Consider the following 15,679-nt stretch of genomic DNA (forward strand, 5'->3'; position numbering starts at 1 on the left):
TCCACCTCAAAGACAAAGGACACTCCTTTGAGGACAACAGCGTTCACATTTTAGACAGAGAGGAAAGGTGGTATGAAAGAGGAGTCAAGGAAGCATCTATGTTAAGCTGGAAAAACCTTCCCTTAACAGAGGTGGTGGCCTCAGACATCATCTTTCCACCACATACAATGCAGTGATTCCATCCATTCCCAGGAAGTTTGCACATACTCACAGTAAGAACAAAGGGCGGTCAACCAGTCCCCCTCCGGCAGTTTCATAGTCGTTAGCCAGTCGTTAGACACACCTGGCCCAGTCAGCCAGAACATCACAGGTAAGTATGGAAACATTTAGTGCTATTGTTTGTAAGTTTTGTAAGTTTTACCCAGACCCACCCACATAGGTCTGTAACCACATATAAACCATGTTTCCCCACCAAACAGTTAGAACTGATGAAGCTGCTTGGATGAGCAGCGAAACGTCTTCTAGAAAACTCTACAAGTCCAGACGCCTTGCTTCAACCTTCTCTACGTTGAATAAATAAACTCTCTCATATTGTAGCTGGCCAGCAGGGGGCGGTCCAGATGTTTGGCCTGACTTTTTGGACCTGTTATGCTGTTCATCTTTACAAAGGGTGGATGCTGCTAAACCTTACATTTCTGAAGAGCAGCTTTAAAGAGCAGCGTGGAGGTCTTGGGTCTCATCACCTATCTCCCATTCACAGGGATCATCCTGCTTTCGTTCAACTCGCCAGCCCCCTAGAGGCTGTGGGGTGAAACTGCACCTGATGTTTTTGCTTCATAGAACAGAAGTCATACTATGTACAACCTGTAGAGGGTGCTGTCACTCACAGAACAAACAACAATCGCATGTTTTCCTTGGAAGTGTGTCATTGAATGAATGTCCAAACAGGCTCATTTTGGTGTGCAACAGATTTTTATTACTATACAGATTATAAAGACAGTATTTCTAAATCTAAATGTGTCATCAGTCAAGCAGCAGTCAGGAAAAAAAGCTCCCACATTAAATCTTCATTTATATCCTTAGCCTTAGAGGGGAAACCGCTTCAGCAGAGGGGGTAAAACAAGGAGGAGTCTTTACTGAAATCATAACGCCAGGCCAGCTGGAAACATCTGGGGAGGTGTGGATCACACGATCCGACCAGAACCACTTAAATTTGGAGGTGGTGTTTTAGACATGATCGTTTATATATTCAGTGAAGTCCGGATTCTGATACTCTGCTGGCAAAATTTCAAAGAGAAGCTAATTCACGGTTGGGACTCCACCTTACCCCCCCCCCCCTACAACCTTTTCATTGCCTACTACTCATCTTATAAGCAAGTAGCTTTCTAGCATATTCTTTAGGCAGTGCAAGCATTTATGAACAATCGGGTCACAGAGTGGAGGTTCAGGTCCTTCAGCACATCTCGGGTTGCATCTTTGCAGCCCGGCAGCGCAGCACTTTGAGGAAGCTGTCAATCTTATGAGAGTCCCGGCGGAAGCAGGACACCAGGAAGTAGAAGTTGATCAGTTTTGTAATCTTGTCTTGGCCGAGGTCGGTACCACCTCTGTAGGGCAGGTAGGAGATGGCCTGAGCAGCTGGACCCATCTGTCAGGAGGGAGGACAGGGGAAGGAAGGCAGGGTTAGGGTTAAATGCTCCTTTCTGAGTGGTCATTTCTGCCTTTAAACACCTCACCTTGCCAGATAGTATTTCTAGGCCATCACCAAGGGTTTTGGAGTGCTCCTGGAGCTGCTGGACCTTGTTGGATATGCTGCTCTGGGCCGGGTGAGGCAGCGTGTTTGCAGAGTTGGACAGGACGAGCAGGGGGTCGGACCAGGCTTGGAGCAAAGAGCGAGCCAAAGACAGCAAGTCTGACTCCTGGAGGAGGCAAGGTCGCGTTTTTAACTCCTCACCTTCATGCTTTCAATGGTTCTGTCAAGGGGAACCTACAACACTGATTTCTGTATCTGTGTTTTTAGGGTCCACACTAACCCTAACCCTGCACCTAACCCTCGGGTGTCAATGTGGACTTTTTTGTCCATTTGGGTAATTTTTGCCTCTTTACCTGGCCACCATTTTATCTGTGTTGGTGCATATGGCACAATTTTTTGTAACAAAGACTCTCTCTAGACACATTTTAGAATTCAAATTGAAATCTTTCAAATACATCACCAGAACATGAAACACATGTTGAAACACATTGACTACCCTTTTGTGTCATTCGTGGAAAAAAACGTCCACTTCCTTTTTCCCTGAATGACACAAAAGGGTAGTAATTTAAAGTGACGCCTGAGGGTTAAGAGAATCCTTATTTATCTTACACTGGCCCTCAGTTCATTTTGTCTCTGAAACGAGACGTTCTCACTCCTCTGTCTTTAGTAAAAATGTATTTTAGTGGGAAAGAGACGCTTTGTGAGAACACAGCTCACAGCTGGCAGACTTACGGATACTCGAAGAGCTTGATCCTTGTCAATGGGCGTCTGCAGAGAGGAGGTGTGGCACATGGCGGGCCGCGGCATGATCATCCTGCCTATAGGTGGGAAATGAGTGTCCTGGGAGGGACAGAGGGGCGATTATCAGGATATTACAGTGACAAAAACAGGAAGGGGTTAAACAGGAAGTACACAAACACTCGCAGGAACAGTCACTGACCAGCTCCTGGGTGAGCATCGTGCTGAGGGAGTGCAGCTTGTCGGAGCGCTGGGAGGCTCGGTCGAGCAGGTCGTTGATGGGGATGGCCCTGCACGCCGCCACCACGTACAGCACTGAGGACAGACAGGCACAGAAGATGTAGACTGAAGGGTTATCTTTCTCCTCGTTTTGGAAACATTAGCTTGTTTTCTGGTCTTTTATGGATTTTTCTTGAAGAATATAAAATTCTTGAAACCTGAAATATACTGGAATTTTCAGGCCAGTGCAGCCCGTGACATATATCTTCTAAATTTGGTCCATAAATGCCTAAAATTATACAAACGTTGTGCAAAAAAAGAACCTTGTTTTGAGGAATTAATGCTAAAATGACATTTCTTGTATAGGACCAGATACATTTCTCTGTACTGTGGTCCGTCACATTATGAAGAGTATGTCTCACCTGTGATGAAGAGTGAGCTTCCATTGGTTCCTCTGTAAGCCATCGCTCTTCTTCTTCTTCTTCTTCTTCTTCTCTGGTCTTATTCGTTGCTCTTTGCTTGTGTCACTTCGTCTTCTTCTTCTTGCTCCATTTTGCCTCCATTTTATAGTTCCTGGCCTCCAGCACTTTGGATATGCAGCAGCAGAGAGAGCATGTGCTAATTGCCTGGAACTCGCTGGGATCAGTTTGTAATGAGAAACATTGTTGTCTGAATGGATGCAACAGGATGCACTCACAGGGTGTGTGTGGAAAAAGTACCGATCTTATTGAATGGATGAATAAAATCACCAAAGGTCACACAAACGTTGGTTAAATCGCTGATGACGGGTCGCCTAAGCTTCTCAGCACACACACCTGCCGCTGTAACCTGAACCTGTCTTAGATTTCAGGTTTTTGACGCGTATTATCAGGATTTTAAATCACTTCTGTAACTAAAAGCTTTTAAAAATTATAAAAATAATCCAAGAGTCAAAGGAATCACAGGCTTCTGAAAGCTTAACAATGAAATATTTGATTAAAATCACTCGTCTCTGTTTAAAAATCTGCTAAACATTAACCATTGTCAATAACCATATTTTGTAAAAACTAAAAAATTCTCCACTCTTCCACACAACTGAGGAGCCATAGTTCAGTCCTCTGCAGCTAACAGTCAGTTGACAAAAAATCAGTTTCTGTAACATGTTGAAATTTGTTTGCACCTCAACGCCAGATAATCAATAACAAAAAACCAGAGAGAAGAGAAGGTAAAACAACAACAATAGGTTCATATAAAGCATCTGTTTGTCTTCTGTTGGCAGCAGAGACAGGCTGCAAAGCATCATGGTCTATGAGGAGTACGGCCCCCACACAATCCACTTCTTTTTAAAATCAGGTGAACAGGTTTGAAAACGCCCTGAACTTTCCTCGGGGTCCTGTTTCAACACACACACACAGACACACACACACACACGCACACACACACAGACACACACACACACACAGACACACACAGTTGTGTAGCCTCAAGGGTTTCGACAGGTTCAGCGAGCTTCTCGATCTCATTCTTTCTTTGGTAGAAGCAAAAACTGTTCTGCCTCAGCAGGCATTTTGTTGCTTTGTGTTGTGTTTGTAAGGGTCCCAACGATCGCTAATTTAAACATTACGCAACAAAAGTACTGAACTGCAACAGAAATGACAATAAAACATTGATGTTACATCATTATAATAAACAACTGTTCAGTACTTGACCCTATAGACTGTGATCAAATGTGTGTTTTGGATACTTTTGACCAAATACAGGTGAAGCTCCAGTGTGTGTGTGTGTGTGTGTGTGTGTGTGTGTGTGTTTACCATAAACTTAAGTTACACATCAACTCTCCTTTCAAGGACATCATTGAGAAACCACCAACAAGCTTGAAGTAAACTGTGAACCCCTCTGCGTCCTTCAGGCTCAGACCTGTATGCAGCTTTGTGTGTGTGTGTGTGTGTGTACATGTGCACGTGACCTACAGTCTGACTTTCACAGCTGATTGTATCATCGGCTTCAGCAGTGGACACACACTTTTTTTGGATGCGTGTGTGTTGTGGGAAAACGTGTCCTGGTGTGTTTGAACACATATAAGGTCCTGCAGAGTCAGCGTGGGGGGGGGGGGGGTGTTTCTGCATGTGTACGAGTGAGGAAGCTGCACAGGGACACAGTGTGAGGACCACATAGCACAGAGCAGACATATATCACAGCGTGCTGCAGAGCACAGCGCAGGAACATGCTTCACATGTGCAGAGCCCCTCCCCCCTCCCATTTATCTCTGTTTAACCCCTATGGAATCTCAAACAAGAGCCCCCCCCCCCCCCCCCCCACCTTTGCTTCCCTTACAACACTCCCTCTTTATGTTCCAGGCAACACACACACAATGAGTTCACACACACACACACACACACACATGGCCATACACCACAGCTACACACCCCCTTTCAGTGAGATCACATTCACTTCTGAGCAGTTGCAGCACGTCTGAGCCCCCTTTGGCATTTTCTGCTGATTCCTCCGCACGCTGAGACACTTAGCCGTCCGACCCAGGACCAACACGTCCCATCTGCAGGTAGGTACGACCTAACCGACGTTAATTCATGAATTTAATCATGTGTGTGGGGTTCCTGCGTGGTGCTGTGCCGTAAAGTACACGGTGTTCCTTCCTGTCCTGGTGGAGCAGGACTCACAGGGCAGTGAGGAATGGGCTCCTGTTGGAATCACATTCTTGTGTTTGATCCCTGAGGAACTTTTTACAGCTTTGCAAAAACTTCTTTTTAAAGAAAACTTCAATGCACCAGGGACACATGTGTCGTCTCTTTGTGTGCTTCTGTGCTGGTGAAGTGGCCTCAGGCATACAACTTATTTACAGATCTAATATCTGCAGAAGGCTTGAAGGAAGTTTCCTTAAATTTGGCACAGATGTTCACTTGGACTGGAGGTTGATATGGTTGGAATTTGGTGGTGAAGGTTTAAGGGTGAAGGTCAGTGCATGGTGATTAGGACAGAGCGCTTCTCTCTGAGCTTCAGGTGTGACAAAACGCTATCTTACTAAAAGGAAAAAGCACCTTCCAAGTGAATGAAAGCATGAAAACCTTCATTCTCCTCACTTTTGGATGTTCACTGTGACCCATGTTCCATTATCCTGGTGCTGTCGGGTCATCCTGCCAGAGAATGCATGAGAAAGCCCTGTTTCGGCAGCAGGAGGTGAGAGCAGGGGGGTGGAGGACGTTTCTTTTTCCATGGAGGAAAGTAATTGGTTGACATTTAATGCAAATGTAATTTAGAGACACTTTTCTGTGTGGAATATGAATGAGCACCCTGGATTATTTCGGGAAGTGTGAGTTCTGGTTGAAGGTTTGTTTCCTTTTGTCTCGCGGCAGCTCGACATCTCTAACCAGGTGTGCAGCGGACACAGGGGTCAGAAGGTCGAACAAAATGGAGGAGGGGCGAGAAGACAGTCAATGTGCAAACATTAGTTTTGTGAGCACAGATAATCCAGCAGCAGAAGCAGCAGGATCCTGACCCCTTCAGGCTGTTTCATAACGTCTGAAAACACTTTGATGTAACAGTCAGAACTCAGATGGATGATAGGCTCCTGTCCCCTTAAAGTGTCTCAGGAGGTTTGCAGTGGGGAAAAAAGGAATTCTTGATAATCATTAACATGATTGGAAACTTTCTTGGATCATCATTTAAAACAAAATCCCTCTTTGTTTTAAGCAAAAACAATGCAGAACAGAGTATTCAGGGGCTTTAGTGTAATTTGAAATCGTTTGTGCTTTAAAAGGTTGCGATAGCTTCATTTTAATTTTATTCACTGTAATTAAAAAAACTAATTGGCAAATCAAAAAAAGACAGAAGCAGACCAGCAGCAGGCCTCGTCCACGACCTTGGAAAAACCTCCAGCTTGGTCTTACTAAGGACGTAAAGCTCCATGTGTCCACTCGAGTTCCACTTAAAGTCATGAACACACATAAATATCGACATGACTGACGATTGATCATACGAGCCGAGCGCTTTCATTCTCATTTGACCTGTTATGTCCCTGACCTTTGATGAACGGTGGCCATGTGCTGAAATAATGGCTGCAGTAACTGACGATGGCCACTAGATGGCAGCATTTGATGGAGTCATCTTGTTGATTCTTCCTTTACTATCATGTTGTACCTCCCCCACCACACACACACACACACACACACACCATGAATTGCATGTGTTGAAACATCTATGGAGAGTTGTGTAAGTATAAAACTGACTTTAATGAACACACACCTGCAGCCGGCCTGCTTCACAGTGTCTCCTCCTGAAGGGGTCACTGCCCCTTCACCCTCCTCCTCCTCCTCCTCCCCCTCTTCCTCCCCCTCCTCCCCCGACTGTTGTGCACACACGTGTGTTTCCCCCTCACATGTTTTATCTCCTCCCACCTCCTCCTCCTCCTCCTGGGCTCCCCTCCCCTTACACCAACACACTCTCATCTACTCTCTCTCTCTCTCTCTCTCTCTCACTTGGTCTCTGTTGCTGGGATCCATAGGCGTTCGGAGGACAGGAACAGGACAGGTCACGCACCCTCAATACCACACAGCAGCCCCACCACAGACATGTCGGACTCCGAAGCCGCCGCCGCCCCTGCTGAGGCCCCCGTCCCTGCTCCTTGTGCCAGCATCAAGGCTGACCTGGACAAATGGTAGGTGCATGTTGCAAAGAATGTCTTAGTGTCTTCCACAGAGAGAAGTCCCTCACCATCGCAGGAGCTTCTTGCGATCCTTTGCTATGTCTTGTGATGTCCCAAGTTCCTCTTGAAGCTTCAAGAGTTGCTTTCACACCTGCTGAGATGTTGGAGCAGGTGGAGCCATGGGAGAACTTGAACCATTTAATGTCCCCAACAGCTGCAAGAACTGCTAGAAACCATCGGCGCATGCACAAATCTTAACGGCGGGGGCGACGTCCTAAAATGCGCCATGCTAAAATGGAGTCTCTGCAGCTGCTGTGGATCGCGCCAAAACCGCTTTGCACGTCGATTTAACTGAATTTGACATTTTTGCTGGATGTAGGGGCGAAGGTTATGAAAACCAGGGGGTGCCTCACGTTGGGACTGATTCGTGGGTTAATGATGTGTGATGCTTGTCCATACGCATGAATGAAAGCTGGGAATCTGCTTGCGTCACTAGCCTCCCTTTCCCCAGAATGCCCTGCGTGGGCTTCTTGCTGTGTCAGTGACACTAATGTAGGGATATTAGAAAGAAGAACTGCAACGAATGAACACATCGACCCCGAAATGAATTTTCTAAAAAGCGATTTTCAGACTTTGTAGTATTGTTGTTTTTGTAGTAGAAACGTTTTATTGACGGGCTCGGGCTGCCTGGCTTTGATAAGGTGCCTGTAAGGGTGTGAAGCCTTCAGATAAGGCAGCTGGTTGAGGTTGTGGAAGGCGTGGACGACCGGCTAATTAAGTGTTACAGCTTTACACGGGTGCCAGCTTTGTATTGAAGACCTTTTCAAGATGCCTTTGACGTTTGATATTCTATCTTTAGGGTTCACAATTATAAATCATTGATAGTCGCTCGTGCAGAGAAGTCAAGGCCAAAAAGTGTCACCGTGTATGCATAGGTCTATACTGGGAACTCTCAACAAGAGTGTTTTACAGCACTGTTCAATAGGCTTTAAGGTGACAAGGTGCTCCGTCAGGCATGCTAGGAATCACCAGGGACTGTAGGGGGGGTCTTCACATGCAGCTGAGGTCTGCAGAACCTGAACCCTGTTGCTTAATGTTACACTTTTGCACAGACAGAACAAAATGTTCATACAACAAATGTCTTCTTTTCTGTTCTTGGCCTGTGTTTATGGGAGCGTTACAGCGCCAGTCACAGGCCTGGAATAGGTACTACAGTGCACGTATTTACTGAAACGATGCTGTCTTTGCAGAACACATTTCGGAAGCGAATCTGTCTTTGTCTCCATGTGGCGTAAGAGTCTCATATTTGAACAGCTGACATCTTCAAGTCAATGAACAACCCAACATTCCCTGGTCACATGTGACTGAGGGTAAATTTAAATGCTGGCAGTGACCTCTGCTCTGGGCAGCCCTCACTGCCATTCAACTGTCATTGACACCTGCCAGCAGCGGGTCAAGGAGGTCTATCTTCTGTTGAGACTGAAAGGTGGTGACACGCTCGGCATATTTTTAAACTGGGTTTCATAATCATTTCTGTTCAGGTGTTTTTTTTTGTTGTTGACATTTCGAACGCTCGGCCCCCTCCTCCGGGGCTCCCACCTCTCGCTCTGCAGGAGGTCGCTTCCGTGGTGTACGAACATCAGAACTCGTTCTCTGGCTCATCTGCACCTTCAGTTTTATTCCAGCTACCATCACGCCAACTATAAATCCAACAAGGCTTTACTCTGAGTAATGAACACCAGAAGGTCCTTCGTATTTATAGACGGCGGCTTGTAGGTCATGGACAGAGGTGTGTACGGCTGAGACTGTATGTGCTGGATACCATGACATGTTCTCAGCCATAGATCGAGTTACTGCTCCACCTGACGCCTGCTCCTTTTCATCCACGCTATCCAAATAAGCTAAGACCTCACATTCACACTCAGCTGGAGACACATGGAGGCGGCCATGTTGGATTTAGGGCCTTCGTTTCGGGATTATTAGCATCTCTGCAGACACACTTGCTCTTTGTTGAATTCAGATTGAGGATTCAGGACATTCAGGATTTTATTTAAATGGTTAATCTTGTTCTGGCTTTTAAATGTCTGTCCTAGTTATGACCTTGTCAAGGTCAGCAGAGTTACTCAGAGCTGGAAGCGAGTAAGAAGCTCCAACAAGTCTCTTTATTGCACAATTTTCTTAACAAATCTATATTTTAGACATAAATTAACCATTTAAAGGCCATGCAAAATTAGGTTTTAGCACTTAAAATAACCTTGTTTGCACAGCCACTATATGCTCCTATAGGGTGGTTAAACATGTGTACTTTGAAACTTCAGGGAGGGGAGTTAACCCTTCCTTCTTCACACACACACACACACACTATCTCTGTTACTGATTGCCTGCTGCTGGTGTATCTGCAGACATGCATGTACATTCTCACCGGTGGAAACCATGATGGAATTTGGTGACTCTGCAGATGTCTGTAATCTGAGTGCGGCGCTGGTGTTGTGTCAGACCTCCTTCCCCCCTCAGCCCTCACCAGTACTCAGTCCAGTCTCAGGGCTACACTTAGTCTTCGTGTATATTCTGGTGTCTGAGACTAATCCTCAGCAGCAGGTTGCTTCATATCGTTTACAAGTGTTTATATGTGCGCAGATGTATCCAGATAGATTATACTCGTGGTCCAGTAGCTCTTTGCCCCTGTTTGTACCTCTGATATTACCGTTATATTCAAATCAGTCAATCAGTTTCCAAAAAAAGTCACCAGACATGACACATACATGTTTTAATTTCCCTGACCAGAGGCAACAGTTCAGAAGGATTATAATCTGTGTCATCACTGATGCAGATTAGAGCCTGAAAATCAATAAACTACAATAAATTCCCAACGGACAATATTTGAATATTGATCCAAATGTTTAGAAAAATAAGTATAACTGTCAGATGAATAGTAACACATCAGAGGCTCCAGCTGTTCTCTGATCTTTGAACTGTACCTGTAGTGTTGTTGTAAGACGTCTTCAGATATGATTCATGTGGGGAATCACTGCCCTGAAGCTCAGCACAGATTCTTTTTTTCTTATCTGCCGCAGACAATGACCCGGCCTGCTCGTCCTTAATCACATGATCTTTATCTGTCAGTGCTGCACCTGCTCAGTGATCTATTATACATGTCTGTCCCAGCAGGACTGACTGCAGCGAGCTCAGCCTGAATAATTTAGAATATCCACTTCCTGATTGTGTCCGAGACAAGCCGGACAACGTCACACACACACACACACACACACACACAAAATGACCCCGGCTGACATCACAGGTTGCAACTGGTACTTGGTACAAGCGGGTTGCCATGACAACCACTCTGTTCCCCGTGACCCTGTAACATGACCTCCGTCAGAGTGTTTGTGGTGTGTTTCAGTATAATAATAATAATAATAATAATACATGATGGCTGCAGTGGTTCAGCGGTGACGATGATGTCATCGGCTCCTTGCTCACCTCTGTGCATGTGGTCGCTCTGCCATGATGTAATCGCCACATTCATTAAATATGGATGCATGTATACATATCACTGATAATACTGTCGGGAAAAATGATGTAATGCTAGTGTGTGTGTGTGTGTGTGGGGGGGGGGGTGAAACAGGATCAGCCTTTTATTTTGTAAAACAAGGTTCCTCTGTTCTTATCGTGGGATTCACATCAAGACAAACTGTGTGTGTGTGTTTGATGGATGCTGCTGCAGCAGGATTATCCAGCAACACATCCTCAGGGTGGGGTGGAGGAGGGGGGGGGGGGTGTTAGACCCACTCCAGCGCTGATGTTGGGTCATCGGTGCAGTGCGTCAAACAGAAGCACTCATCGACTCTGTCCACACACACACACACACACACACACACTCTCTGTGCTCCATCCCTCTTCAGTGATAATCTGCTGCAGCCAGCTGTGTGTTACATCATAAAGAACACAGCAGAGACGTCCTTCTGTGATGCAACCGGTGCATTAACATGGACACTGAAGCCGTTCGTCGTGACGTCATTTGTCCTGATCTTAGCTGGTTAGCTTAGCTTAGCATGAAGGCAACAGGATCTGTTCTATTCATGGGAAGAGCCAGGCTAAATGTCTACGCTAAGCTAACAGACCTAGGAGAAAATGCATACATAAGGAATTCTCTTTGTGTTTCTAGACGTCTTTAGCTGCCTCCTATCACTGCTTGATCCAGGTTGAAGTGGTTGAACTTTTGGTTGTGGGTCTGATGAGGTCATGACTTGTCATTTGGTGCATTTATCTGCATGTGTATCTATTAATTTAAATATGTTGAATAAGTAGAAAAACACTACGCGTGTTCCTTTACTGAAGGGTTCTACTCTATATCTGTCTTGTTGATGTTGAGCAGTGATAAACCTCCACAGAGTGGATCCATCCAATTAGCAGCATTTATAATCAAGGCACCGTTCATTCGTCGGCCCGCTCTGTGCTCCGCCTTGTGTTGGCTGAATCGACTGCATCACTTTTATTAAATGAGTGCATCTACACACAGGTTTTACTTCATGGGTTTAGGACCAGGATGGAGGGATTAAACTGGGGAGGGACTGGAGGAGAAGATGGACAGTGGACGTCTCTGCACGCACCCTCTCTCTCTCCCGCCCTCTCTGCTGTCCTATCAAACAGATGGGTTCATCCTCATGGCTTTTCCCTCCCTCCCTCCCGTCCTCCCCTCTCGCTCCATCACCCTAATGCTTTGTGTCATTGTCGGCTGCTGTGTTTGCGACTGAACGGGAGCCTGAAATCATCTCCAGGCTTCTCTCATACTGTTGTTTCTTATCTCTTCTTTATTAAAATCTGCTGATTAATCTAAGTGAAGAGTTTTCTAATTTGTCATTAATGGTTCCTTTCAGCGTGGCAGAGAAGGGAGCCGAGGGCTGCAAAGATCTGATGGAGGCCTTCGCCGCTTGTGTGAAGAGTGCAGCTGAGGGGACGTCATGAGGAGTCGCCCTGCAGCCTCCAATGTAAGGACGTCAGCCACAACATACAGTGTGAGACTGAAGCAGCGGCAGGAACACTTTCTGCTTGGTTCTTGCTGTTCTCTGTGCTGGTAACCACCAAATAACCAATAAAACATGTAGGAATAGCAAAGACCGTGGTTTTAAACCAGGACCAAGGGATGTTTCTCCACTGCAGGAACTAATAGGCTGGTTTAGTAGGGGCAGGAACGTGTTTTAGGGCTATTTTAATGAGGGACAATGGTACCTACTGCAGGGTGGGTCCCTCCATAAGGCCCTAAAAAATTGGATGTTGTCAGAACTCGACCCAGAAACAAAGACTTAAAGCGTTTTAAGTATTCACTTAATGGGTCAAAAACACCGCCTGCGTGGCCTGAAGGGGGCGTTGGGCTGGGCTGGCTGTGGTAGAGGTGGATGGTGATCTGATAGAAAAAGGACGAGCAGGTGAAAGCCAGCATATGTAACACCTGAAAATCACTTAATGTCCCCTTAAGAAACTTTCACTGTCTGCAGAGGATTCTGACGCCACGACAGTTCCTGCAGTGGAAAAGCATCGGTTGTGACCTCCTGCCTGTGTCAGGCCAGATTGTTAGGTGAAAGATTTTATTTTGCATGATGTTGTTATGTGGTGTGAGTCCACATATCTAGAAGTGTGTCCCTAACATGAAGTTTTCATTACTGTATGCATATTACTGTAATGTGTTTTATAAGTACTTATGTGTTAAGTAAGTTTTACAGAAGGTCAAAGGAAGACAGGTACACTGAATGTATTGAGAAGTGTGTAATTTCCTTCTTCTCATAGACTTTTCTAATTCATTTCCTCTGTTAGCTGTTGTCTGCTCTTTGGAGACAGCTCTGGTTGATATCAAGCTAAGGTTGTAAATCCAGATCTTGATTGAAAGGATGTGTTCATCTCCATGACCCCATTTTACGACCCACCCTTCCTGTGAGTTTGTCTTCCTGGTCTCCTCCAGATCTGACCCACAGCCTATGAGATGTTAGGACTTAAAGTGAACCTACATGGGGGAAGAGGTGTAAGCTTTTATGGGGCGTCATAAAGTCGCTCGTATGGTACAGTGATCATTCTCCTGGAGAACTTATCTTCAACTTAGGTTTACGAATGACAAAAGGACCCCCTGCTATTTCCTTTCTGTTTTCTCCTGACTCTCAGGTTTAACCATTACCAAGTAAGGTAAACTAAATATCAGCTGAGCTGACCCCATTGGTGCAGAGTTAGGGAACGACATGATTTTATGGGATCTCAAGATAGGATAAAAGGTGTTTACAAGAATGGCATATTGTTCCCTGGCTGTGAGGCCAGGCAACCACAGAGATCTCTGTCTGTGTGACTCAGAATTTGCTTCTTTACTGTTAGAATAAATTGTAATTTTGAGACCAGATATTGTCCACTTCTTCTTAATCAAAGAACCGGGGAAGATGAACGAAAGGATCCAGAGGATTTTTATGTCCCAACAAGATGCAGGTGATGTTCCCATAATGATCGTGTGTTCTCTCCTCTCTCACCTGTTTTTCTCCAGGTCCACTGCACTGAGTCCTCCAAGTTCCCAGCATTCCCTTCTGCACAACAGCACTGGACTGAATGATGACAACAATGATGATGATGATGATGATGATGACAATAATAATAATAGCGTGACAAACTCTGTGTTGATTCGGGCTGAGTTTGGGATCTGGCTGCAGTAAGCACAGGTTCCTCCTCCCTTCCTGTCCTCCTCCTCCTCCCCCCTTCCTGTCTTAGGCTTATCTGGTGTCCCTTAGTCTTACCGCCATTCCCCCCTTTCTCCCTCCACGGCTGAAATACAGAACATCGACAATTCCAGAGAGCTGATGGGCTGTGATGTAATTTGTCGACTTGATGATGAATACTTATAAATGGAAATAAAAGTATCAAATAATTGGTATAAGAACAGTTTGTGATTTCTGGTGTTTTCTCACTAACGTTCTCTGTTGTTCTGCCATCTTTGGCTAGTTGTTGTTAGCACAAGCTAATGCATTTTAAAGCCAGGAAATCAGGAGTTAGCCTGCTAGCGAGCTAAACACACTCAGAGGTCAGATGGATAACTTGCTGACATGTCTTGAGCTACGTGGAGTAAATCCAGCCAAGCGGTCATGTGCTGAGCGATGAAGATGGAGGCCAGTCTGACGCCACACACACTCACACACTCACAAACAGACATCAATACTGTCAGCTGTCCGTTTGGCCGTCCTAATCCAGCCCCGGGGGGTAAATTCGGACTCTTTTCGGCACCACACCCACACATTTCCAGATTAGTCTGTCCTCTGCTCTCACCCAGAGCTTCTGCAGCTGTCAGAGGTGAAGATCTAACACCAGTGTCTGCATGTTTGGGATCAAAAATCAACGGTAACAACGTCATACTACATGTATAAAGTAAGGTGTATCTGTGATGGGCATGTTCAGTTGCTCAGTTGGATTAAAACTGTTTTTAAATAAGTGATGCATTATGAAAACTTTATGTTTATCTAAAAAGTGACTTCAGTTTTTTCTTTTTTTTCTTTTTTTTTTGCAATAGCCAACAGTGAACAGAAGAGGGAGCCAAAGCCACAACTCTCACCTAACGTCACTCCTTTCTGATTGTTAAAGTTCACAGTAAAGATGTCACCAGCGTACAGTGTGTGTTCTGTCAGCTGTCAACACACGAAAGAACAAACACAGTATTTCTGTCTGACACTGCAGAGAAGAGCCTAAAATAAAAATAAAAAAACAAAAAAATCATTAAAAAAAATAAAATAAAATATATATTTTATAAAAATAAAAAAATATATATACAAATAAAATATATATTTTATAAAAATAAAAAAAATCTAAAAATAAAATATATATTTTGTAAAAATAAAATAAAATATAAATCTAAAAAAATCTAAAAAAATAAAAAACATTAAAATAAAAATAAAGGGCAAAGTGCAAAAAATGGCAGAAGAACCTCACAGTGACACATCAGCACCACCTGGTGGTTGAACGAAGCATCTGCAGCCTCATTGTTCACTGTAAAATGTACCAGGTTCATTCAGTGATATTAAAATCTTGCCCATACATAGATGGAAGTATTGAGCTGTGCCTGCGACTCACTCACTGCAGATACATAACTGACCTGCCTGGGTTTATATACCCACACATGAGTGAGATTATCTGTGCTGCATCAGTCTGTAGCCAGAGATTAAGATTAAAGAGGATTAAGATCTGAGAATCAGCAACATTAAAATAAAATGTCACAATGTGAAGTTTAATCACTACAGTGACGCAGCTGTCCGAGGGTTCACATGGAGTTATGTACTGTGGCGGATCTATTATTATTATTATTATTATTATTATTATTATTATTATTACATTATTATAACAGTCCTTGCAGTGCCCAAACCAGGAAGTGAGGA

The 15,679-nt window shown here is 44.7% G+C and overlaps 1 protein-coding gene and 1 long non-coding RNA gene across 4 annotated transcripts; one reads left to right on the forward strand and one right to left on the reverse strand.

Moving 5' to 3' along the window:
* Window positions 1–909: 909 nt before the first annotated feature.
* On the reverse strand, window positions 910–4,476 carry prl (prolactin). The gene is made up of 6 exons (XM_028412622.1): window positions 4,438–4,476; window positions 3,070–3,233; window positions 2,631–2,743; window positions 2,423–2,530; window positions 1,674–1,856; window positions 910–1,585 (listed from the first exon to the last, which is right to left on the reverse strand). The coding sequence occupies exons 2-6, from the start codon at window positions 3,110–3,112 to the stop codon at window positions 1,394–1,396; spliced, it is 639 nt and encodes a 212-aa protein (XP_028268423.1). The 5' UTR covers window positions 3,113–3,233; window positions 4,438–4,476; the 3' UTR covers window positions 910–1,393.
* Window positions 4,477–5,038: 562 nt separating this feature from the next.
* On the forward strand, window positions 5,039–14,168 carry LOC114440279 (uncharacterized). Of its 3 annotated transcripts, none has more exons than XR_003671119.1 (4): window positions 5,039–5,186; window positions 7,146–7,298; window positions 12,164–12,274; window positions 13,807–14,168. It is a non-coding gene; the product is annotated as an uncharacterized LOC114440279 (long non-coding RNA). The 3 variants fall into 3 exon arrangements; XR_003671120.1 differs by having other exon boundaries at window positions 5,174–5,190; XR_003671118.1 differs by lacking the exon at window positions 5,039–5,186 and having other exon boundaries at window positions 7,093–7,298.
* Window positions 14,169–15,679: the final 1,511 nt, after the last annotated feature.

Source organism: Parambassis ranga, chromosome 8 (assembly GCF_900634625.1).
Source record: "Parambassis ranga chromosome 8, fParRan2.1, whole genome shotgun sequence".
Taxonomy (NCBI): Eukaryota; Metazoa; Chordata; class Actinopteri; family Ambassidae; genus Parambassis; species Parambassis ranga.